General features: G+C 39.3%; 1 protein-coding gene across 4 annotated transcripts in view; it reads left to right on the top strand.

The window, feature by feature from the left end:
* The window catches only part of NR6A1 (nuclear receptor subfamily 6 group A member 1), a 225,035-nt gene that overhangs the window by 152,494 nt on the left and 45,746 nt on the right, over nucleotides 1-26,795 (top strand). The window contains exon 1 of one of the 4 annotated variants that reach the window (XM_041725640.1): nucleotides 6,847-7,121. The exons of the other annotated variants lie outside the window; for them this stretch is intronic. Coding sequence (XP_041581574.1) covers nucleotides 7,106-7,121 — 16 coding nt within the window. The 5' untranslated portion in view covers nucleotides 6,847-7,105. Of the gene's footprint in view, nucleotides 1-6,846; nucleotides 7,122-26,795 lie in introns of those variants that run through there. 4 annotated transcript variants of the gene reach the window in all.

The raw sequence follows: 26,795 nt of genomic DNA, 5'->3' as shown, positions 1-26,795 counted from the left end.
GCCTGCCTTTGGCCCAGGGCGTGATCCTGGAGACACAGGATCGAGTCCCATGTCAGGCTCCCGGCATGGAGCCTGCTTCTCCCTCCTCCTGTGTCTCTGCCTCTCTCTCTATGTCTATCATAAATAAATCTTTAAAAAAATAAAATGTTTAAAAAAAAAAAAAAGAAAGATTCAGTGTCAGGTAGGCTTACAAATCATAGAAAACAAAGGATCTGACACTTATGTAGGACTCTGAAGTCGAGTTCATCCAAGGGAAAAAACTTCCTATGAAGTAAGGTGAAAGAGTTTGAAAATGTGGAAATGAAATAGAATTTTAACACACGATTTAAGTTTAATAAAAGAACTACATACTATCCACTCACCCACACAATACACACACCAAGAACCTTCTAATTGGTTTAGCGTTTTGTGAATGCCTACTGTCTGCTGAACCCAAGGCTGGACCCTAGGATTACCAAGGCTTTACTCTTTGGGGAGTACATTCAGTTTAATACAGAAGATAGAACTATAAAATAAAAATACTAAGTGATTTGTATTGTCATGGTATATTTTAGGGATTCAGGCAGAATGGAAGAATGGTGTGATTTGACTCTGATTTGAGGGCTGAGAGGATAGAGTCTTAGAATGCCTCACAGTGGGGCACTTGGGTGGCTCAGTGGTTGGAGCATCTGCCTTCAGCTCAGGTTGTGATCCCGGGGTCCTGGGATCAAGTACCACATCACGCTCCCCACAGGAAGCCTGCTTCTCCCTCTGCCTATGTCTCTGCCTCTCTTTCTGTGTCTCTCATGAATAAATAAATAAAATCTTAAAAAATAAAAGAATGCCACACAGGGGAGGTAATATTTAAATTGATTCCAGAAAGGTGAGTAAGTGGTAGTTGGAGCAATAAGGAAGTAGTAAGAAGGGGATCCCTGGGTAGCTCAGCCGTTTGACGCTTGCCTTCGGCCCAGGGCATGATCCTGGGGTCCTGGGATTGAGTCCCACGTCGGGCTCCCTGCATAGAGCCTGCTTCTCCCTCTGCCTGTGTCTCTCTCTGTGTCTCTCATGAATAAATAAATAAAATCTTTTTTTTCTAAGATTTTATTTATTTATTCATAGAGACACACACAGAAAGAGAGAGGCAGAGACACAGGCAGAAGGAGAAGCAGGCTCCATGCAGAGAACCCGACGTGGGACTCAATCCTGGGTTTCCAGGATCATGCCCTGGGCTGCAGGCGGCCCTAAACCGCTGAGCCACCAGGGCTGCCCAATAAATAAAATCTTTAAAAACAAAATGGAAGTAGTAAGAAGAATCACTCCAGGCAGATTGAATAGTTTAGCATGCTTGTACTACAAGTGGGTCAGTATTGCTGGAGTGATGGGCACTTACAGAGAGTGGTGATAGATGAAGCTAGAGAGATCAGCAGGGGCTGGATTATAAAGGGTGTGGGGACTGTGAACCTTTATTCTATAGGTACCTGGAAGCCATTGACTGGGCATGGTGAGATTATGCCGCAGTTATTGGTGGCAGGTGGGGGTGGGAAGAGGGTGGTGGTATACCTTATAGGCCTTTGCCCAGATTCCTCACTCATACACAACTTAATTACTTATCAACAGAAACCTCTTGTGTTATCTGACCCCCCCCCCCCCCCCCGGGTTAGGCAGATGGATGGATGGAAAATTAACTTGAGAAGTCAGGGTTGACACCAGAGTCTGGAAACTACTAGGCTTCAAGTGGATTTCCTTTTTAGAAGCACCAAAAGAGAAATCTTCTCTGTTCATTTGACCTGTCTCTAAGTCTGGTTTTTACTACTTATCTCTCTCTCTCTCTTTTTTTTTAAACTTCATTTGCACATGTGGCTCAATAGCAATTTAAGCTATTGCTATATACGGACCTACAGTATTTATTTCCATTAATCTCTGGGCTGGGCTGGGTTTTAGTTGTGAAGAAGATAAATAGGGATGCTATATGGGACCAATAAGTCCCAACTTTTTCAGACTTCTCAGGAAACATAATAGTTGGCTACATTTTTGTTCGTACACATTTTGTGTGTTTGAACTGTATATCTGGTTCTTTTCATTCAAAAGGGACAGATTTATTCATACTATAATCTGTTCTTGATTATGGTGCTTTACAATTTCACACACAAGATCTTGACTAGAGAATTATGGAGATTTTTCAGCTTACTCTTCCCAGATTCTTCAATCTGTGTGTGGAAAACTGATCTAATTAAATACACTACCCATATTTAAATTGTTTTGATGGACTCAAAAATGTCTTTCTATACTTGATTTGGGCAAAACACGATCCAAATAAGGTATGTGCATTGCATTTGGTTATATATAAGGTGATTTTTATTTATTTATTTTTTAAATTTATTTATTCATAGAGACACAGCTAGAGAGAGAGGCAGAGACACAGGCAGAGGGAGAAACAGGCACCATTCAGGGAGCCCGACCAGGATCACGCCCTAGGCTGCAGGCGGCACTAAACCGCTGCGCCACGGGGGCTGCCCTATAAGGTGATTTTTAAATCACACCCTATAGTCTTTTCTTCCTTAAGCCAGTGATGTTACTTTGCTGCATAGAGATTTCATTCCTGACTTTATAGCATAGGTATTAAAACGTGTTTTGAGATGGTCCCAGTTCTGTCTATTCCTTCAAGTCCTGAAATACCTTTGCTACCTGTCTCCTTGCAGAACTACAAGGTTCACCTCAAATGTAAGGCCCTCTCGATGGCTTCCCACTCCAGTCTAATGAATTATCCATTCTTCTGACCACTCATAACATCCTATTATCAGTTATCTGTTAAGTATATTTGTACTACAAGTGGGTTAGTGTGAAGTGGTAGAAAATGAAGCTGGAGAAGTCAGCAGATGGTGAGCACCTCTAGGGCAAGGATCACATATATTAATTTCAGTCATCTCAGGTACCATACTCCCTAGCTTATAGGAGACATTCAACTAATATTTGTAGAATTGGATGAAAAATCCCAGTTTCTGAAATATTTTTAGTTTCCAACTCTGAGTTGTTTGTTTGTATCTTGCTTCCTGAACTATAAATTCCCTTCTTCAACTCCAGGATAAAAGGCAATATTGGAAATGATATCTAAGTATGTTCTTTCTTGTTCTTTTTTTTTTTTTTTCTGCACTCAGGAGGTTTGCTTGTTAGCCCTAGATAATATGGATTTCAGCTGGCTGTGTTTCATTATTCCTGTTGAGTTGAATTCAACTCTTTCCCCTACCATAGGGAATGTTTGTTTTTTTTTTTTTGTTTCTTTTATTAAAGATTTTATTTATTCATGAGAGACACACAGAGAGAGAAAGAGGCAGAGACAAAGGCAGAGGGAGAAGCAGGCTCCATGCAGGAAGCCTGATGCGGGATTCGATCCCGGGACTGCAGGATCATGCCCTGGGCCGAAGGCAGGGGCTAAACCACTGAGCCACCCAGGGACACCCCCCCACCCCCCATAAGGAATGTTTGTATCAAAGACCTGACAGATGAGAAACTGAGACCTTGGGCTCTTGTTTTTTTGTTGTTTGCAAGGTTAAAAAGGAATTTAGAATATTCTCTGCGTATTTCTTGTTTTCTGAAATGGATAGAGATTTTCTAACTAATCCTCCTCCATCATAGTGGTCACATGGCTTTCACTTTGCATCAGACTTTCACTGAAACTTCATACAAATAAGGCTGAACTGATTCTAGTGATTGTGTGACCACTAGAATGGCTCTCTTTTGTTTTACATTGAATCTTGATACCTCCCTTTAGCTTCAAAATCTGCAGTCTTCTTTGAAAGCTGCCGTTTGAATAAACAGATGGGAAATAATGTTGAATAGTAACATCTAAGAAGAGGGTTTATCTTTTTCTGTTCAAGTTATATGGTATAATGGAAGAAATAAGGGACTAGGCTATTTAGTTTTCTTCTTTGTTGGTCTTATGACTACTTACTGCCTCTTCCTTCCTTCCTTTTTTTTTAAAGATTTGATTTATTTATTCATGAGAGACAGAGAGGCAGAGACATAGGCAGAGGGAGAAGCAGATTCCGCGTGGTGAGCTTGAAGCAGTACTTGATCCCAGGACCTGGGATCACAACCTGAGCTGAAGGCAAATGTTCAACCACTGAGCCACCCAGGTGTCCCTGCCTCTTCCTTTCATTGGCCCTCAGTTTCCCCATCTAGAAAATGAAAGTGGAACAAGTCTCTTGCAAGATTAACTAAGGTTCTGCCACAATTCAAACTCAACTTTTGAATTCTCTTAGATATACAGTATGTAAGTGGTTAGATATAGAATTTTGTTCTGCTTTTTTTCTATATTACAAATCTATTATTAGCGAGTAAAACTTTGCTAGTTTATTTTCTTTTTCTCTCCTTCCCATTCATAAATTCTCAGAATCCTTTTAATCTTTTAAAATTATTTTTCTTTTATGCAGTTGTTTTTTTAACAATCTCATTGGGACCTCTCGTTAAGATTTACAGTTTGTCTTTTGCATTCACATGGTAAATGAGATGTATGTTCATGTTCTCTTTCCCCTTCCTCCCAGTAAAGGACTTTTAAAAAAAACCTGTGGAACTGAGGATGCTGAAGATTATTACTCTATCCTGAGATTAAGATTTACCCATCTTCTTAAACTATGTTAAAGATTTGTTCCCAGGTTTATGGGTGTATCAAAGATTATTACTAAGACTTGCCCTTAAAAATTAAGGGCATTGGGCAGCCCCGGTGGTGCAGCGGTTTAGCGCCGCCTGCAGCCCGGGGCATGATCCTGGAGACCTGGGATCGAGTCCCACATCGGGCTTCTGCATGAAGCCTGCTTCTCCTTCCTCCTGTGTCTCTGCCTCTCTCTCTCTCTCTCTCTCTCTCTCTCTCTCTATGTCTATCATAAATAAATAAAAAAAAAATTAAGGGCATTGCTTCAGTCTTGATCTGGGAGCCAGTCTAAATAGTTTCCCTTTTCATCTTTCTTCCAAAGGATGGTGCAATAAAGTAAAGACGCTTACTACCTGTACTCTGTACTCTGTTGTATGTAGGTACTGGCTTTTAGATATACCTGTATTCTTTTTTTTAAGATTCCACTTATTTATTCTTGAGGGACAGAGAGAGAGAGAGAGAGAGAGAGAGAGAGAGAGAGAGGCAGAGACACAGGCTGAGGGAGAAGCAGGCTCCATGCAGGGAGCCTGACATAGGACTCGATCCTAGGTCTCCAGGATCAGGCCCTGGGCTGAAGGCGGCGCTAAACCGCTGAGCCACCCAGGTTGCCCTATACCTGTATTCTTTAGGGAGACAGAGCTCCCCTTTGAATGAGTGTTCCCATTTTTTTTTAACGATTTTGTGTATTCATTCATGAGTTGCGGAGAGAGGCAGAGACATAGACAAAGGGAGAAACAGGCTCCCTGCAGGGAGCCTGATGTGGGGGGCCGCTGGGGGTTGGAGGGTTGGGAATGGATCCCAAGACTCTGGGATCATGCCGTGAGCCTAAGGCAGATGCTCAACCACTGAGCTACCCAGGCATCCTGAGTGTTCCCAATTGAATAGCTTTTTGCTGATAGACTTTCCCCTTGTTCAGGTTTTCCCCCCTCATTCTTTTTATAGTCACTTTACTAAAATTATAAGAGCTACCTTAAGTTCCACAGGGACTGAGAAGAAAATCTCTATTAATTTCTTATATGAGTGAGAGTGGGAAAAATGGGTGGATGTGTTTGTGTTGGGGTGAGGTATGTGGTCACAGTGAGAGAACATACATTTTTAGGCAGACAAAATATAGCCTTTTCTCCTCTAAATCATTGGTCACTTTCTCTTTAGGTCCTACTTTGTAAGATGACCCTAATGGTCTCTTGGTTGGAAAGCCCTCTAGCTATATTTGCCATTCAGTTATATGGCTGCCAAGTGACAGATTCCACTCCCACCTCAAGAAGGGTCTCTTCTTTTTTCTGGAACACTGCTAACAAAATGTGTTTAGCCCTAAGTGATTCCCAAGGCTAGGCCAGGGAGAAAGAGCGGTTTCATGGGGTGAAACATTTTGCACAGTTAAAAAGCATTTATTCCTGGACTCAATTCATCTTTAGGTCATCCCGCCTTTCTTGAAGAATTGGCCCTGTAATCAGTGTTCTGCTATCTGAATGGATAGCTGAATGTTTGACATCATATGTCATTAGCATATGGCTCTGATTTGCCAGCCTCTGCAGCTCTTTGGCAAGGTTTGAGCATGTATATGCATACACATACTCTGCTCTGTCATGGGGATGGTTCACCATCAGGGAGGCATAGCATAAGATTGCCTAAGATCTTAGGAGTTTTAAGGGAATGAAGCAGGAAGCTTCAACATTTAAGCTTTTGGCTGGGGGCAAGGGATGATATTTCTAAACTTTGTACTTTCTAAAAGGATTTTGCGACCTAGTTTTCTTTTTCCACATTCTTTCAGACTATTGTGTATAACCAGAGCATGAAAATTAAGGGCCGATTAAAGTGAACCCTGCAAAATAACTCAGAGCTCCATGTTTTAATTTTCTCAGAAGAATTTGCCTTGTCATTGTTTATTATAATGACAAAAAGCAGGGAATCCCAGTCTTACCCTCCCCCCCCATACATACATAACCTGGTTTTTTGTTTTGTCTTTTCCTTCTGCCAAATATTTCAATTCTAAATTTGTTAATCCAGAACACAGGAACATAGGGTATAGAAGAATAGCTCTTGAAAGAAAAAAGGGAAAAAACTCACTAGAACTCTTTTAAATTAAATGAAAATCAAATCCTCTAAAATGCTGACTTTTAATTTTAGGATCTCAGTTTAAAGGAGATCAGAGGAATATTTCCCATTAAATGTTCCTATGATACTTTTCAGAGCACATTCTAGGCAGTATTGTTAACTAAAGAAAATAAGTCTATCTGTTCCACTTAGATAACCTTTGGTAATAAACGAACTCCATACACGTTGTGACCTTAGCGCCTGAACTTTCTAATCACATGACTGGCTTGTAAACTGACCTGTGAGGATGACTGTCTTAGTCCCAGCTAAGAGAGAGAAATTGGCCAAGTATCGGAAGGGTGGTCATCAAGCTGGACTTGTCCTGTAATCTCTGTTTCTTCATGGCTGCAATAGAACTTCTCAACAGACTTCCAGGAGCATGAAATGGAGACATGGGAAGGTAAGAGAACTGACTGTTTAAGTCTGGGCCCAAATCTGAGGTTTAGAAATTTTCTTTGAAGACTTAGAACAAATAGTAGCCTTGAGGGAGGAGGGAGGCAGTCCTCTCCGTTTTTTGTGTCTTAGCAGAATTCAGCCAACAAGTTTTCATGTGTAGCAACTGGCTATAAATGTTTTGGATTGTAGAAAAGAAAAGTGAGAGTGAAATGTAGTAAATTCATTGTTGTGGTTGATGATTTTAAGAGAAAGAGCAGGCAAAAAAAAGAAAGAAAAACTGGATTTAAATTTTATAGTGACCTGAAAAAAATTTTAACTTGATTTTGCCCACAGTCCTTAGGTAAAGTTTACATTGTAAAAAATTGTTCTGTTTACCTCTTGACAGAATTTGTTTGTATTTTAAATTCCTTAATCCAGTTCACCATCTGTGAAAGTACTGTAATTATAGATAGTATTGGGGTCATGAGGCTGTTGATAAGACAGCCTCATTTCCTTTGGGGGACTTTAGATATTTTACGGTTTGGGGTATAAGACTAAGCCATTGCTAATTTCTTTTTAAGTAGGTTGTTTTTTAAAATGGGTAAATTCATTCTGTGTGTGTGTGTGTGTGTGTGTGTGTGTGTTTCATCAACAGCAACTAGTTAGTATTATAATTATAATTTGTATATTTAGAGATAGCCTCCTACTTGTGTGAGAAACCCCAGTGTCCCACAACTTTATTACTTGTGCCAGAAAGGACATACACAGCTAAAGAAACAGCTAGAAGATGAATCTTAGCATTAAAGATTCGCTGTATTTGTTTGCTGTGTTTATAAAATATAGAGTCTAAGACTTTGCCAAAGGTTTGGTTTCTTGTAGGTATGCTCTGTTGAGCTATAGCCAGAAGAGTTTCATATTTGAAGTGATTAGTAAATTTCTAGGACATTAACTAATAAAATAGTCCTAAGAAAGCGTCCTAGTCCCGTGCAGCATGGCTAACATCTGCCACAGGCAGCTTTGCAGTTTCATTCTCACTCTGAGGATGCACAAATCAGGGAAGTGGGACTGACCTTCTCTCAAGCAACATTATTCTTTATAGTAGTACTCCCTGTATATTCTCTCCCAGCACCGTATATGCCAGAATTATTATTATCTCATTGGTTTTTAGTCTTTGTTAGTGGAAACAGCAACATTTGTAGAAGTTATCAGTTACGTGCAAAACCTGTTATTTTTAATTTCGAGGAGCTTCCTCTTCTTCCCCCTATATATACACAGAAATTCTTTGTATTCTAGATATACTATCTTTTCCAGAAAGGAGTCATTTAAGAAGTAAGATTTGAAAAAAAAAAAAAAAAAAAAAGTAAGATTTGCTCTGGACCCATTGGAATAGGAGTTTAAGGGTAGGCAAAGATACTAGAGCAGTGATTGCATAGGTTTGGAAGGGATAGCCCTGGAGGATTTGGATATTTTTCCAACTAGCTTGAATTGGTAAGTGTTGTATAGTCCACAAGTTCTGAAAGAGAAAAAAGATTTGAAGAGAAAGTTCTCCTTCGGTTCTTATTAAGTATTGGAACTTTGATTTTTCTTAGCTGTTCAATGACAGAAAATAACTTATGGTACTAAAACAAGAACTTTTATAAAACAAGAAAGTGAATTTTAAATTTTTCATATTTTCCATATAAAATTCTAGTAAAGCAAAATGAATTATCCCAGTTGAAGATCTTTGGAAGCTTAAAAAGCAAATTCAGACTTCCTACAAAAGAGTTGAGGGAAAATGCTACTGTAAAAAAGTGTTGCCTGGTTTTAGATATTGGGCGCTTGTCCATTTAAATTAACCTTTGTCACAGCTGGGCATACAAATGTTTTGTTTTAGTTCACAGAGGGTTAACTCTATTCAAGCTTTCACTGTGGCAGGCCTGATCTGTGGAGTCATACAATCTGGTCTTTCAGCCCAGCCAGTCGCTAGGCAGGAAGTCTTATTTCTTAAGCTATCTTTCAGAATGGGGGGTTGGGATTTGGAGAAAGGTGGGGGAAGGGCCTTGGAGCATCTGTAAGGATCAATAACAGAGTGAGCCGCAAGAGAGGCCATTGTGCACACTTCAAGATAGATGCAGCCCTTGTGCATGGCCCCTGCTTGGCAGGACAGACACCTAAAACCAAAACAATGCCACCAAATGAATTCCTTGTGAAAATCAGATTGCTCTTAAAGGAGAAAATATTTAGAAGAGTGCCCTTTTAACACTGGGAATATTCTCATTCCTCAACTTGCTAGGATCATGCAATCCCCACTAGAAATAACTCCAAATTGATTTTTAAATGCCTTTTGTCCTCATGCTAATACTGTATTGAGTTGGGAGGGTGATCATTTGGTCTTAGTCACATGCATCGATGCATTGAGTAATCTATCATCTTTCTCTCTCTCTCTCTCTCTCTCTCTCTCTAGCTCTCTCTTTTTCTTCCTTTCTTTTTTATTCTAACATTTCCTTACCCTACTTGGGTTGGGAGCATCATTAAGGGGATGAAAAAAAAAACAAAATTTGGTTAGAATTAGAGTAACACGTGTGAAATCCCTCCTCCAACAGCTGGTATTGGCTCTTGAAACTTCATCTGAACCAAACAGATGCTCTTAGTGTTATTTTGAGATCATTTAAACCAGACTCATAGCCAAGAAATCTACAGAAATCATAGGTTTTATTTTAAAATGTGTTTAAGTCATGATATCAAAAAAAAAAAAAAGTCATGATATCATGCCACATCTTATTGCATATTATATATGGGTATTGAACGGGGATACCTGAGCTTGGGAAAGTGAGCAGTTCCACCAATGAAATTATGATTTTAAAAGCACTACCAAGTTTGTTATAATTTTACTCCAGTCCAGTTTTTCAGTTTTTGAATTCGTCTTTCCCAAGCCCACCTGTAACATTCCTGTTTTACTGTATTATTTTTTCAGAGGCCTAAGGCAGTTGTTCCATAGGTCCTTTTATGATGCAAATTCTTTATGGCTGTTGGAAAGAGTAATGGAGTCATTGCCGTCTCTCTCCCACTAAACCCCCAAAGTATTGGTGACAACTGATGGTAACAGCTGTGGAAAATGGAATCATAAAGAGCCTCTAATATCATTCTCCCCATTTGAAATCTTTCAGGAATAAATGCATAAACCAACTTGGGGCCCATAATGTGACTTGGAAACATACTAATGGAATAAGGGCAGAGGTGGGGGGCAGGGAGAGAGACCTCCAGTTGAAATGAGCCCCAAGTTTAATTTATTTTATGCTTCTTGAGCTGAGACCTGACATATTCTCCTGCACAGTTTTGAGGCTTAAGAGAATATATAGACAAACACTTAACAAGATCATCTGGATATATTTAACCCATCTCTCACCTGTACCCTTTTCTGGGGAAAATGATGTATTAAAAGAATAAGTTAATCATCACAATGCCTCCTTGATACCATTGTTTTGCCTCTCTGATACATTATAATTCTGCATTAATATTTAAAGGATCAATTCTTTTAATGGGCATTTTCCAGAGAGATACAAATATTACTAACAACACTTGGAAGTTCAGTTACCATTTACATTGTATTAAAATGGGGTATGAAACCTACCATGACCCTTTTGAACAATGTGGTCTTTAATGTGCTTTAACGGGGAGGGCCTACTGAAGAAAAAGCCATAAAAGTCTTCAGAGTTCAAGATGAGGTTGGGATTTTAGCTCATTGCTTTTGTCATTTTCACACACAAACATCGCTGCAATCATGTTTGATTTAGCATCTTTAGTACAATGAGGTGAGAGAACAAAAGGGTAGTAGAGGCACAAGTATGGAAACCAAACATTCTCCCTTACCCCCCAAATTTTTTCAGATGATTCTTTGTTTCCTGTCTCCCCTGCTACTGGGATTTCTTTTTAAGCCAAGGAAATCGGTCTATAAGATTCTTATTTCTGCATGCCTCGGTGATTTGCCTGGGCAATTGAAAAACAAGCCACTCCTCAAATATTTTTTAGCCACGTAAAAAGTCGTGTCCTAAAGACTTGGTAAAAACACCATAATTAGGAAAAATGCATCTACTCCTATTTTAAGGTTCAGAATTTGGGGGCGTTCCCGATGCACAGCTGTTTTACATATTTTGAAAAGCCTGATAGATGTAAAGGTCATTGCTAACTCTAACAAGGTCTTGATGCTCACACTGTCATCCAAGGACCTTGCATTAATTAGAATGAGAAGCATGGAAGGTCAGGAGTCAACTGACTGGTGGGCCTCTGTGGATTGTCATTGGGGCCAGTAAGAATTCCTATAGGATTTTTAGCCATTAAAACCAAACAAAAACAAAAATAAAACCTGCTGCTTTCATGGCCTCTGAGCAGACCTCTTGGTCTGTATGGTAAGGGCTCATCCCCTGTTGCCCAAATGGCTTCTAAAAACTTGGCTGCGTCCATTGCTTTGCTACAGGATTCTCAGTGTTGGGGAAAGAATCTCAGGCACCGGGATCCCTGGGTGGCGCAGCGGTTTGGCACCTGCCTTTGGCCCAGGGCGCGATCCTGGAGATCCGGGATCGAATCCCACGTCGGACTCCCGGTGCATGGAGCCTGCTTCTCCCTCTGTGTCTCTGCCTCTCTCTCTCTCTTTCTGTGTGACTATCTTAAATAAATAAAAATTAAAAAAAACAAAACAAAAACAATTTCAGCCACCTGCTTCTGTCACTTAGCCAAGTCACTTGACATCTGTGAGCCTCAATTCCTTCATATATACAAAAGGGGTAGTAATAACAATCTCACAGGATTGCTATAGGAGTTAGATAAAAGAACCTTTATCACAGTGCCCAGCACATACTTAACATGCCTTGAAATTGGGCAGCCCAAGTGGCTCAGTGGTTTAGCACTGCCTTCAGCCCAGGGCGTGATCCTGGAGACCCAGGATCAAGTCCCATGTCAGGCTCCCTGCATGGAGCCTGCTTCTCCCTCTGCCTGTGCCTCTGCCTCTGTGTGTGTGTGTGTCTCTCATGAATAAATAAATAAAATCTTTTAAAAAAAAAAAACATGCCTTGAAATTGAAATGAGTTTTACAAAGTGGCAAGTTTAGGGAGATCAGGAAGAAGAGGATTCTTGGGTGAGCCAGTGGCTGGTACTGTTTAAATATTCCAAGTAAAAAAATCTGCCTACCCCCCAATGCCTCCTTTCAGTGAACAACATTCAGGGCGGGGCCTTTTGGAAATTTAGCCTTTAAAATGTTGTATAACAGGTGAGACGAGCTGCTGAGTCTTTCCTTTACAGCCAGTTACTATGCTAATAATCTGTTCCTGGGCTAATAAAAATAATTAGTAATTAGAGTGTCTCTGTGAAATTGGTGAATTTATTTTTGTCCCTAAGAGAGTCTCTTAACAGTTGTGGTTTTGTTTTTTTGTTTTGTTTTTTTTGTTTTTTGTTTTTTTTTAATTTTTATTTATTTATGATAGTCACACACAGAGAGAGAGAGAGAGAGAGGCAGAGACACAGGCAGAGGGAGAAGCAGGCTCCATGCACCGGGAGCCTGACGTGGGATTCGATCCCGGTCTCCAGGATCGCGCCCTGGGCCAAAGGCAGGCGCCAAACCGCTGCGCCATCCAGGGATCCCCTGTTTTGTTTTTTAAGTTATGTTGATTAGAAGAAAAAGAGAGGATGGATTCTAAGTGAGCACACAGATTAAGTGATAATTAGGAAAGGAAGGATAGTCAGATTAGTCATCTCCTTCCATGTGTTTGCTAGGTAAATAGATGCCAAGACAATGGCCATGGCCATGTTTAATAGCCCCTTCTCAAAATCTTTACCATGAAGTGGTAAAGTTGGAAATATTGTTAGTATACTAATCACTGCCCTACTTAACTTTGGAATCTTCAGTCTCCCTGCCTTCTAGGGGTTGAGAGCTTATATCAGAGGCTGATTATTATGATCTCTGTGTATAAAATTATAATTTTTGTAGACAACATTCATTGAGCATTTACTGTGTTCTAATCCCTAGGAACACAGGTGAATTAGAACCGCAGCTCTTGGCTTTGAACTACAAAGAGGGAATAATGTTAATGTTGCTTAACAAATATTAACAATTGTGGGGAGAGGAGGAACATTTGGCTGCAAAAGCATTATTCAAAACCTGCAGAAGGATTTGTTTTCACTTTGGGAGGCCTGTCTTTCTTTAGCTTTTTTTTTTTACTAAACTTACCCTACATTTCTTGAAATGTTTTTGTTCTTCCAAAACATGGAAGAACAAAACGTATGGCTCCAAAATAGAACATTCCTATATTTTTCTTAACATAGTAAAATTAGAGGCCTGGGTTTCATTTGGCAAAAGTAGGGAAATATTCTAAGCATTATTACTCTGTTTGCATCTTATTCATTGTTAGCAAAAGCATTTTCATTTTTTGAGGTTTCAGCATGTTTCCTCATAGTAATGGCTACAGCAACCTAGCTTTGCTTTTCAAAGGAACTAATAAGTTATGGGTAATTTATGGAATGTCAATTACAGTTCATTAAATAACCACTCTACAGCAAATGAATGTTTTGGACATTTGAAAAAGAAAAAAACACCATCCCAGTGGCCATTTAATCCCAAAATACATGCACATGAGTCTGTGGGGAAAAAAAAGGTGTGTTAAGAGAAAAGCTTGGCCCCCAATAGGTGCTAGTCACAGAAGTCTTGGATATGTCACTGTTAACAAGATTCTGTGTACATGCACACACTCTCCTAAGCATTGATGGTTTTTGTTAAGTTTGCCATGAGATAGTTGTTAATTATGTAGGATTCTAGGTTCTTTTTGAATATGTAGAAATTAATTCTTAGCACCTTTGCTAATGTCTGCATGCCTTTTGAAATCATGCACACTAAAATATTTGCCATGAGTTTACCAATCTGATACTAGAGAGAAACTTCCCACACTAGAATAGTTTTACTATAGAAAGTTCATCATATGTCATATGCTGAAAAATATTTGGATTCAGTTTCTTTGTTCTTTATTTCTATGAACCATTAGTCTTACCCCAAAAGATGAATGTCTAGGGAGGAGTAGGGGAAAAGAGTGCTAGTTTTATGAAATACTGATTCAGTGCCTCAGGGAAGCAGAACCTTTAGCTACCTTAATAAAATTGTGCGTGTGTAGTGTGTGAAGGAGTACTTACATGCCTTGTTTACGTTTCATGATTTTTGGTCCTAGTGGTGAATGTAGAGAGAGATCCTATCACTTAGAACATAGTTTTACACATGGAAGTAGTTACAAAAGCACTTTTTGGCAAATAATATGAGAATCTCCAGCAATGAACATGTCTCTATTCTGGCCCCATTAAACTAAATCTGGCCAGAAGATTTCCTTTTAGTAAGGCAAAGGAAAATGTGGCAACCAAATCTTCCACTCTTCTGGAATATATGGTTTTACTAAAAGCATGCTAATTGGTCTCTCTCTCACCAAGACCTTAGAATTGGGGGAACCTAGGGAGCTGAGTACTGAGCTTTTAGGTATTGGTTCAAAGTCTCTGCACTGGGCCACTAGTTAGTCATCTGAGTTCTTATAAACTCTGCACTGGTTTGTTAGTAAAGAAGCTATACTCTTCATTCAACTGACATTCACTGGTGGTTGTTCTGTGCTTGGTATATATTAGAGATGCAGAAAAAATAAAAATCTCTCCTTGTTTTGTGGAGCACATAGTCTTGTAGAGGGAGACAAATAGGTAAGTGCAACAAAGTGTTGGAGGAACAATGCTAGCAATCCTGGAGGGTACAGAGGATATGCAGAGATAGGAGTGCTCATTTCTGTTTGGGCTATCAGGTTCCTTCACCCAGGAAGGCATCATGAGAGATTGGTTGACATTTGCCAGGCTGGTAAAGTGAGGAAGGCTCCCCCAGGCAGAGAGCAGCATGAGCCAAGGCATAGCTAAATAAAACAACCTGACAGGGTATCCTGTGAAATATAAGCAAGGCCCATATGGATCAGAAAGATTGGTTGGGGGATCCCTGGGTGGCGCAGCGGTTTAGCGCCTGCCTTTGGCCCAGGGCGCGATCCTGGAGACCCGGGATCGAATCCCATGTCGGGCTCCCGGTGCATGGAGCCTGCTTCTCCCTCTGCCTATGTCTCTGCCTCTCTCTCTCTCTGTGACTATCAAAAATAAATAAAAATTAAAAAAAAAAAAAAAAGAAAGAAAGATTGGTTGGTTCTAAATGCAAGGACAGCCCAAGAGGGCGCTTTAATCTGTGAATGGATTAACCCTTACCTGTTACCTGTTGAGCAGAAGAGAACCCTCTTCACATTCCTTTTAATCCACCTTTACAGGTATGTTGAAGAGATTAATGTAGCAATTTGCTAGAAGGGAACACAGGTCTACCTCAGAGCTGGAAGGCTATATGAGACTTACTGCTGGGATTTGGGGAGAGTACGCCTTAACCTTATTAACCTTCTTACAAATTGCCAGTTCCTATAAGAAGAAGAGGTCTTAGTTAAATTTGGTTTTAAAAAGTTACGCTCCCTGCCTAGGGCCATCTGTGCTTTGTGGGAATGTTCCAAACAGAAAATGGGCTCTGTTGTATTTCTTTAATGAATGGAGAAATAGTCTTAATAGTATATTGTCTTAATAATATCTTTTAGGGGGACGCCTGGGTGGCTCGGTGGTTGAGCTTCTGCCTTTGGCTGGGGACGTGATTTCCGGATCCAGGATCGAGTCCCACATCGGGCTCCCTGTGGGGAGCCTGCTTCTCCCTCTGCCTGTGCCTCTGTGTCTCTTATGAATAAATAAAATCTTTTAAAAAAAATAATATCTTTTAGGGATCCCTGGGTGGTGCAACGGTTTGGCACCTGCCTTTGGCCCAGGGCGCGATCCTGGAGACCCAGGATCAAATCCCGCATCGGGCTCCCGGTGCATGGAGCCTGCTTCTCCCTCTGCCTGTGTCTCTGCCTCTCTCTCTCTCTCTCTCTCTCTCTGTGACTATCATAAATAAATAAAAATTTAAAAAAATATCTTTTTATTAGTTAAGACTAAAAGTTTCTTTTAGTTTTTTAGGGCAAGTGATATATGTTTTTACTGAGATATTCATTGTAGTTTTACTTATATATAGGTAAAATAGTTGGTGGTTAGTGACCAAAGTATTATAATGTTTTTGGTTAAGTAGTATTAGTTGTTTTTGTTTTTCATTTTAAATTTTATTTTAAAATTAACAGGCAGTAAAATTGAGGCATTTTTGAGGTGTTGTGCAGTTCTATAAATACAGATTTGTGTAACTATCACTAGTTTGTTTTGTTTTGTTTAAAGATTTATTTATTTATTTTATTTATTCATTCATGAGAGATACAGAGAAAGAGGCAGAGACATAGGCAGAGGGAGAAGTAGGCTCCCTTCAGGGAACCTGATGCGGCACTCGATCCCCAGGACCCCGGGACCATGCCCTGAGCTGAAGGCAGCGGCTCAACCACTGAGCCACTCAGGCATCCCTAAAGAGAAAATACTGATAGAAAGTATCTTCAGGGACTAACCCCTGAAGATACGCCAACATCCAGGAGTTCCAAAGATACTCAGTATAAGAGATTGAGAAACTAATAGTTTGAGAGAAAGTAGGAAAACCTGGAGAGTAATATTCTGAAAGCAAAGGGAGATAAGTGTTTCAAAAAGGAAAGAATTCAGATGCTTGTCCGATTTCTTTCATTCAGCAAACAGTGAGTACTTTCACCTGTAAAGTTCCATGAATAGGCCCCACAGTGATCAGGACAGATGAAGTGCTGGTCCACTTAGAGTTTACACATATATTTTTAAGGATTTCAGTGTAAAACTAGATTGCAATTCTGAGGACCCAGCAATACTTAATTCTGCTATTTACATTTCAGAAAGTTGCCTTGAACACTTTAACACACTCGAGATGATTCCATGGTAATCCTAATTTCTTTTTTTTTTTTTTTTAAGATTTTATTTATTTATTTATTCATGAGAGACACAGAGAGAGAGAGGCAGAGACACAGGCAGAGGGAGAAGCAGGCTCCATGCAGGAAGCCTGATGTGGGACTCAAACCTGGGTCTCCAGGATCACACCCTGGGTGAAGGCAGACGCTTAACCACTGAGCCACCCAGGCGTCTCAGTAATCCTAATTTCTGCGAAGAGTTATTACTTTATTAGAGTAGAAAGTTTGTTGTGTAAATTCGTATGATCCAGAATAGCAGCCATTCAGTGTTGTAGAAACATAGGTCATTTGAAAACTAAATGAAGTAGTGGTAGAAGTTATTAATGCAAATATGCCCAAGTTACTTTAATTCTCTGGACCTCAGTTTCTCATCTGTATAGTGAGAATGAGGAATTTGTGTACTTTAAAGCCTCCTATGGCTTTGAAATTTAATGACTCCGTAATCTAGGATCAAGTAATCAGAGAAGTCACAAATGGCAAGATATGTAACAAACACTGTCAACTCTCAGAGTCACTAATATCCTCATCATTGAAACCTTCAGTAGCCAAATCAGGCTCTAATTCAGTGTTTGACAGTGGAAGCAGAAAATGGTAACAGTTGGAAGCTACACTATAATGAAAGTCCTTAGGAGTCTCTTTGGAATAAGGGCAAAGACAATTTTGTGTATGCACATTTTCCTAAGGGAGATTTTGACAACTCTGGCTTAACTAGTGTAATTTCACACTGTGTATTTACACCTCTCTCATAGGAACCTGTAAATTAAACTCAAAATTCATGGAAGATATCTCTTTCTCTCTCTCTCTCTCTCTTAAGATTTTATTTTAAAGTAATCTCTACTCCCAATGTGAGGCTTGAATTTGCAACCCCAAGATTGAGAGTCTCATGCTCTATCGACTGAGCCAGCCAGGAGCCCCTTGGAAGATATTTCTAAAAAGTGCTATGGACCACAGGTGGAGAAATAATAACCATAACATAATAAAATGCAACTATATTTGTTGATCCATATCTTCATTTTTAGTACTCTATGGGTATTTTACATATTTTAATCCTTTCATTTTCACAATTCTGTGAGATGAATATTTTTATCTTTATAGATAAGGAAACTGAGCTCAGATTATCACGCAACTAAAATAGTGACTAGCTAGAATGCAAAGCTGGGGTTGCTTTTGCTTTTAACTTTATAATTACAGTAAATAAAATATGCAACAAAAAACTTTGCAATTTACTACAAAAGCTCAATAAATACATTTTTAGTTCTCTAACCCAAGTAATCTCCAAAATTGCAGGTAGAGATGAAGGGGGCTGCTGAAGAAAGCCAGCTATTTGAAGCTATTCTATCTTTACCTGACTGGTAGGCAAACCCAGTAGGCTCCAGGCATACCAGAATTAGACATCACTCAGGTGAATTACCATCTGTCTTCATAGGCATCCTGAAGTTTATAGTATTATATAGTGCACTTTCTTATGCATTCCTATTTAGTCCTCATAAGAACCTTTCGGGGGGAATCACTGACAAGTATCCTGAGACAAACTGGTGATGATATGATGATAGTAATAATAGTAGCTCAGGGACGCCTGGGTGGCTCAGTGGTTGAGCATCTGCCTTGGGCTCAGCTCATGATCCCGGGGTCCCAGGATCGAGTCCCATGTGGGGCTCCCCGCAGAGAGCCTGCTTCTCCCTCTGCCTGTGTCTCTGCCTCTCTCTGTGTGTCTCTCATGAATAAATAAATAGAATCTTTTAAAAAATAATAATAGTAGCTCACATGTATTGAACTTTTTTTTTTTATTTAGGGATTTTATTTTTTTAAGTAATCTCTACACCCAGTGTGGGCTTGAAATTAACAACCCTGAGATCAAGAGTCACATGCTCTACTGACTAAGCCAGCTAGGTACTCCTATCAAGCATTTATTATGTGTCAGAAACTTTGCATATATTAACTCTGTTCTAAGCACATTACATGTATTAACTCAATTCTCACAGAAACCTAGTAATAGGTTTTACATTACTAAAAAAGAATTTAGAGACTTTTACATTTCACAGAGTAGGGAACTGAAATAATAGGACAATACATTTAATAAATGTGAAGCTGAGATTTGAATCCAGACAGTTTGACTTCACAGCTCATCCTCTTAATCAGTGTATTTGTGGTAATTATTTCACAGTATGTATAAGTGAGGTCATTAATCTGGATACCTTAAATTTATGTAGTGCTCTCTGCCAATTAAATCTCAGTAAACTGGGGATCCGGTGGCTCAGCGGTTTAGCGCTTGCCTTCAGCCCAGGGTGTGATACTGGAGTCCTGGGATCGAGTCCCATGTCAGGCTCCCTGCATGGAGCCTGCTTCTCCCTCTGCCTGTGTCTCTGCCCCTCTCTTTCCCTCTCTTTCTCTCTCTCTCCCCACCCCTCGTGTCTCTCGTGAATAAATAAATAAAATCTTTTAAAAATTTTCAGTAAAACTTGAGGGAGTATAAATATAAAAACATAGCTTAAAAAGTAAAAACATAGCTTAAAAAAATTTCAATTACTATATTATTTTTTGATGTATAGGGAAATGATCAGCCTGAGATCACAAGCCTAGCTTTAATCCTTACCTGTTTTGCATAAAAGCTGAGGTACAGATGTGAAATATGTGTCATTTGCTTCTATTGATGATCCAAAGCCAGGTAAGAAAGCTCATACTGTCTTAATAGTCAGGACATCAGGGCAACTCAGACAAGGCAATAAACAAAGTCGTTTTTTTTTTTTTTTAAACAAAGTCTTATATTTGGTGCCTAGGCCTAAGCTTTTGTCCTTATAGGATGTGAATGAGGCAGCTTTGCAGCAAAACATGAAAAAAGGCTGAGAGATTTTAGTTCTTATATGCTTATCTTTCTATGCAGTCATATAGTGTATTACTTTCACAAATACATTACAGTTACCTAAAGGAGATAAACTGGATTTATATTAATTAAAAACATAGTAGGTGCACCTGGTGGCTCAAGCAGTGAAGCATGCGACTCTTGATCTTGGGGTTGTGAGTTAGAGCCCCACATTGGGTGTAGAGATTACTTAAAGAAATTAAAGAATCTTTAAAAAATACAAAACAGGAGCACCTGGGTGGCTCAGTTGGTTAAGCATCCGACTCTGTTTCAGCTCAGGTCATGATTTCTCAGGGTCATGAGATCAGTCCTGCATCACGCTCTGTGCTCAGCTCAGAGTCTGCTTGGGATTCTTTCCCTCTGCCCCTCCCCCCATTCACATGCTCTCGAACTCTCTGTCTCTCTCTAAAATAAAACAGTATACAAAAAGGAATAGGATGAATAGACTCCCTCTCTGTTCTGTACTCATCAAGCCACAGTAGTTTGTTTTTTGTTTTTTTTTTAAGTAAACTCTACACCCAACATAGGGTTCAAACTTAACAACTATTTAGGGATTTTATTTTTTTTTAAGTTATCTCTGCACCCAGTGTGGGGCTTGAACTCAACAACCCTGACTGAGATTAAGAGTCGCATGCTCTACCAACTGAGCCAGCCAGGCGCCCCAAGCCACAGTAGATTCCGAACAATTTATTTTCATATGATCTTTACAAGCAGGAACATGTCCAGAGGGAAAGGCAGATGATCAGAATGATAAGGGGACTAGAAATCATGTAACTATGTAGGTCACTTGTTGAGACTAGTGGTATTAAACTCCAAAGGCTATAAAATTCTTGGTGGAAAAAGGGAGGAAGCAGGCTTGTTCAGATTGTGAGTGTCCACAGATTGAACTGAGACCAGTATGTTTCAATTACACATTTAAGCTTCAGGAGCCGTAGCAACTACTCTCAACCCTTATGAAGTCATGAGGTATAGCTCCTCTGTTTCCCCACCCCTCATTACCACCACATACCACAGAAATGAACATCATCTCCTTTTCTGGAACAAGACCATCTCACCAGTCAAATTCACAATTCCAGGCTCATCAGAAGCTAGCAATCCTTGTGTCCTCATTACAAAATCTTGGGAATAGAGAATTTCATTGAGCCAACTTGGGCCATTGACTTTTTGTAGTCCAGTTAGCAGTAGCCATTATCTCTTATGCTCCAGTCAGCTTATCTAGCAATGTAAACCTAGTGCCTTGCAGGCTAGGGCAGTGTCTGTTCTCAAAGAAAAGAATATTGGTTATGAGCTGAGCAGACAGTCCAAAAGATAACCTATTACAGAGTCTATTCTCTTACCATACACTGTCTTCTGGCAATCTCATGTATGCCTACAGCCTCCCTACAGAAGACTCCCAAGTCAATCTGACTCCAGATTGCGTGTTCCAGCATTCATCGAGGCCTTCCTCATCTCCATCTCAGATAACCACACTCCTAAACATGTTTAAATGCCTACAGCCAGCAAGCCTTGTTGCCTATACTGTTCGGTTTCCTTTGACATACTTCTGCTCTAAGGCTTAGTTCAGGTGACACCTCTTCTAGATAATCTTTCCTTCAGTTTCCTCATCTAGCACCAAAATCACCCACTTCTCTGTGCCCAGTGTACCTTCTCTTTCTAGTTTAATGTTGACTGCTCTGAATTGAAATTATGGGATTGATGTCTGTCTCCTCCACTATTATGAGGTGCATGTGAAGAGTGCAGAGGAGCTCTCAAATATTCATGCAGTGAATATATGTCACAAGATGATTTCAAGCAAGAAGTAGTAATTTTTACATAGTGAATCATTGTATTTCCAACTTCAAAAATATGTACCTGTTTAGAGCTCTTGTGCGCGGATCAAGCTATCCATTAATGAAATATCTGTATATTTCTATTTTTTTCAGAGAAGACTCCCCAGGCTCAACCAACTCTTTTTCCCCCGTAAATGAATAAGGGATCCTTAAAAATTTCCAGTAGCAATCCAAATAGGACAAACCACAGATCTGCTTATTTCCAACTGGAAAACCTAAATTTACAGGAATATGAAAAGTCTTATACCACAAATAGAAACTTGATTCCTAATTTGAAGGTTCTTACACATAAGAGGCAAGAAGAAACTAGGACTGTGGTCTGACTTTTTCTTGGCCCCACTTGTTGAATGATGAGGTAGCATTTTCCCTGGATTTATTTCCATGGCTCCAGCTAGTTGTAATTTGTGAACCATTTTATCTTTGTTTTCAGGCCTAAGTAATGGCGGTAACTTTTTTTTTTTTTTTTTTTTTTTTTTTAAGTAAGCCCTACAGGCAGCAGGGGTCTCATACTCACAACCTTGAATTCAAGAGTTACCTGCTCCACCAACCAAGCCAGGCAGGCACCCCTCTTTTGTCTTTTTCCCATCTTTCTAGTCAATGACTTGTAAGGATAACTCCTAAAACATTCAGTCCATACTGATCTTGTGAATTACTCCCTTGTTTTTTTTTTTCTTTTCTAAAGACTTTATTTATTCATGAGAGACACAAAGAGGCAGAGACACAGGCAGAGGGAGAAGCAGGTTCCCTACCAGGAGCAGTAGAGGAGAATTCTTAAGATTTTCACTTATTTCTGTTTTAAGTTCTATGTTTGCAGATGAAATTTTGAGGGTACCTGTTCCCAGTTTCAAGGATTTTATTTCAGATGGTGGCAACCTATGAAACTGAATACAGTCAGTAGTACTTAGAAGAATGTGCAGCTGATCAGGGGAGTTAGATCCAGTAATGCAGTTGAAATTGTTTTAAATACCCTTTGTTTTAAATACCTTTTAGCTAGGCAAGTTCCAAATTGCCTTAGTTGTTAGTATAATTTTGGTCAAGTCAGCAGCTGTACTCTCCATTTCCTAAATCTGGCCTTCATCACAATCTGAAGAGCAGGTTTTGATAAAAATCAGTTTCCAATTGTAATTTGCGTAACCTGAGCCCTTGGAATGAACAAAATGTCCTGTTTGAGGTGGGGGAGGTATTTTTATAATAGTAGGGCTGAAAGGAGAGATGAGTGCAAGAGGAATTTTGGTTTCTTCTATACTTAGCCAAATTAAAGTAGAACTAGTTACTATATGGAAGTACTAAGTAATACATCTAGTTAGTTCTTTGCTTCACAGATTGTGTTGTGACTCCTGTTGTTGCTTTGGTTTGCGGGGAAAAAAAGGCAGCAGTAATACTGAGGCTCAATTTTTATATATACCATTCCTTCTCTTCCTGCACTCCACCCCTATAGGAGGTAGTGTGGTATAATGGGAGGTCTGTCTTTGGAAAAGTAGTGAGACTGAAACAGCTCCGTTTTGACTCACTTTGTGATCCTGGGCAAATCACTTTACTTTTCTGACCGTGGCCAAGAACTTAACCTTTTTCTTTAATAAAAATAAAATACATAAGGAAAATTTAAATGTTAAACTTTTTTTACTTTTCATATAGGTTTTTATTTTGAGCATGTCTACATGATAGTCCATTCTCCTCTGAAAAGCCTTTGTTCTTGGGGCACCTGGCTGGCTCAATTGGTGGAACATATGACTCTTGATCTAAGGGTTGTAAGTTTGAGCCCCACGTTGGGTGTAGAGATTACTTAAAAAATCTTAAAAAAAATTTTTTTAAAGCCTTTGTTCTAATCTTTATCTTCTAAATGCACACGACTCTCCCCTAGTTTAAAAAAAAAAGTATCCTTTTAAAAGCTGTTGCTTCTTCCTACAAACTGTTCTTCTGTTACTTTTAAATGAGGTGACACTACTCAATAAAATACTGCTTATTTTATTTCTTTACCACTCATTTTTTTTTTAAGATTTTATTTTTTAAGTAATCTCTACACTGAGCATGAGGATTGAGCATACAACCCTGAGATCAAAAATCACAAGCTCTTCTGACTCAGCCAGTCAGGTGGCCTACCACTCACCTGTTTTTAACTCAATATGATTTTTGTTCTCGTCAGTTTACTGAAAATGTTATTAGCCCTTTGAGCCCTTTATTCTTCCTCACACTTTTTGACCCACATTGCATTTGACAAGTACTCTCTTTATGAAACCCTTTTGTTTCTTATATTTCTCTTAATCATGGATTTATATTCCACCTATGCCTTCTTTGATCATGTCACCCCACTTTCCATCCCTAACTTCTTACCTTCCCCAATGTCTTAGTTTTATCTTATTATTGCTCCTCTACACATCCCCTTCCTCCTTAGAGTTCTAATCTATTGCCATAGTTTCACTTCTTCCAGGTATTGACTCATAGATTTTTCATCCTAACAATGGTTAAACATTGTCCCCTACATAGCTGTCTTTGGAATATTTCTGCTTGACTCATCATCTTCTCTTAAATTCAAGAGAGGATGATTTTGTCCCTCACTCAGCTTTTACTTTCCTCTTTTGTATTAGTGATACCACATTTCTCAAGCCACCGTGGTGTAAAACCTCAAGTTCATTTTTGACCCTTTCCTCCGTTCCTGTTATGGGATGCCCATGCCATTCATCTTGTCGCAACCTGCACATCATTGTGAGATTGATATTCCTAAAATACTACTTTGATCCAGATACATCTCCATTTAAAAATCTCAGTGGCCTTTTTTAAAAGATTTTATTCATTTATTTGAGAGAGAGCACAACCGGGGTGGTGGTGGTGGTGGTGGTGGTGGTGCAGAGGGAGAAGCAGACTCCCTGCTGAGCAGAGCTCCATGTGGGGCTCATCCCAGGACCCTAAGATTATGTCTTGAGCAGAAGGAGATGCCTAATGAACTGAGCCACTCAGACGCCCCTAAAAATCTCCGTAGTTTTTTTATCAGTAGGATAAAATGAATTCCAATGTATTCCAAACAGTTTTCTAGACTTCTGTCTGACCATTCCTCTGTAAGATCTTTCTGCTTAACTGTATATCTACATAGTTTGCCCAAACGTACCTTACATTTGCTTCCTTTTTTTTTTTTTTTTTGGCCACTGATGATGTCCTTTCCCTTACCTAAAGTGCCCTGTTATCTTTTGTTTCCAACTTTTTTACCATGAAATATAACACTTGGAGAAAAGTACACAAAACACAATTTTACAGCTTAATGAATTAAAATCAAGCAAGCATCACCCAAGTCAAGAAATAAAACATGGTAGATCCCTGGGTGGCTCAGCGGTTTAGTGCCTGCCTTCGGCCCAGGACATGATCCTGGAGTCCCAGGACTGAGTCCCACATTGGGCTCCCTGCATGGAGCCTGCTTCTCCCTCTGCCTGTGTCTCTGCCCCTCTCTCTCTCTCTCTCTTTCTCTCTCTTTCTCTGTCTCTCATGAATAAATAAATAAAATCTTTAAAAAAATAAATAAATAAAACATTGCCAGAACTCAAAAGCTCCTCTCTACCCCAGCACTGTTCTCACTATATGTTTCTTTACTGTCTGAGCCTGTTTTTATTGTTGGTGTTGTTGTTTTAACTTAACTTATTTAATATGAATGGCATACTATGAATGGTTTGTTTTGGGAGGTTTTTGTTCCATCTGGCTTCTTTTACCCAACGTTTGTACTAGTCATCCAAATTGTCGCAGTCATTCAAATACTTTTACAGCTGTATAAGTATTATATTGTATGAATGATACTATTTATCTCCAGTAATATTGATAAATATTTGGGTTATTTTTTTTTAAGATTTCATTTGAGAGAGTATAAGCCCCACCCCCTCCCGGGGTGGGAAGCAAAGGAAAGGGAGAAGCAGACTCCCCACTAAGAAGGGAGCTTGACGTGGGGCTCACCCCAGGACCCCAGAATCATGACCTGAGAGTAAGGCAGACATTCAACCAACTGAGCCACCCGGGTGCCCCATATTTGGGTTATTTTTAATTGCATCTTTGACAAAGCTTGTCATAATGAACATCCTAGAATTTGTCAGTTCATATACATGTGCATACATTTCTCTTGGGTCATATATATCTGAGAATGAGTCATAAAAGAGGTGTAACTTCAACATTAATAACAACACACTGTTTCTGTAGTAGTTGTACCAATAAACATGTTTACCGATAACATAAGAAAGTTAGTTTTTCCAAATTGCCACCATAACTTGAAGTCTTTTTTTTTTTTTAACCATTGTCATTGTGGTTTTAATTTGCATAGCCTTGATTATTAATAGGTTGAACATCTTTTCTTAAGGTTATTGATGATGTGGATAGTCTCCTCTGTGAAATGCTTATTCAAGTTTCTTGCCCAGTTTTCTACTCGTTTGCATTTCTCTTAATGTTATATAAGAGTTTTACATATTTTGAATATGAGCTCTTTATAGGTTGTATGTGTTGCATATATCTTCTTCCACACTGGCTTGCCTTTTCACTCTCTGAGCATTCTTCATTTTAATGTAGTCTGATTTTATTGAAGTTTTCCTTTATGGTTAGTGCTTTTGTGGCCTGTTTTAAAAATCTCTTCCTAATCCAAGATCATGAAGATTTTTTTTTATTACCTTCTAAGAGGTATATTATTTTGCTTTTGCTATTTGGGTTTTCAGTCTAGTTGGAATTAAATATTTTGCATAGTGTGAGATAGGATCAAGTTTCATTTTCTTTCTGTATAGGTATCTAATTATCCCAGCACTGTTCACTGAAAAGACTTGTCTTTTCCTCACTGCTCTGCAGTGCCACCTTTGTCATAAGTCAAATATCCATAATATACCTGGGTATGTTGGGGTATGGTATGTCTTCATTCAGTTCCTTTGGTTTGTTTGTCTGTCTCTGAGCCAATAAAGCATATCTTAATTAACATAGCTTTATTTTTTTAAGATGCTATTTATTTATTTGTTTGTTTGTTTGAGAGAGAGAGAGAGAGATAGAGCACAAGTGGAGGTGGAGAGAGAATCAGGCGCTTCCCACTGCACAGAGAGCTTGATGTAGGACTCAGTCCCAGGATGCTGGGACATGATCTGAGCCAA

The sequence above is a fragment of the Vulpes lagopus genome, chromosome 12, assembly GCF_018345385.1.
Source record: "Vulpes lagopus strain Blue_001 chromosome 12, ASM1834538v1, whole genome shotgun sequence".
Lineage (NCBI taxonomy): Eukaryota > Metazoa > Chordata > Mammalia > Carnivora > Canidae > Vulpes > Vulpes lagopus.
This window is presented reverse-complemented; position numbering and strand designations above follow the sequence as displayed.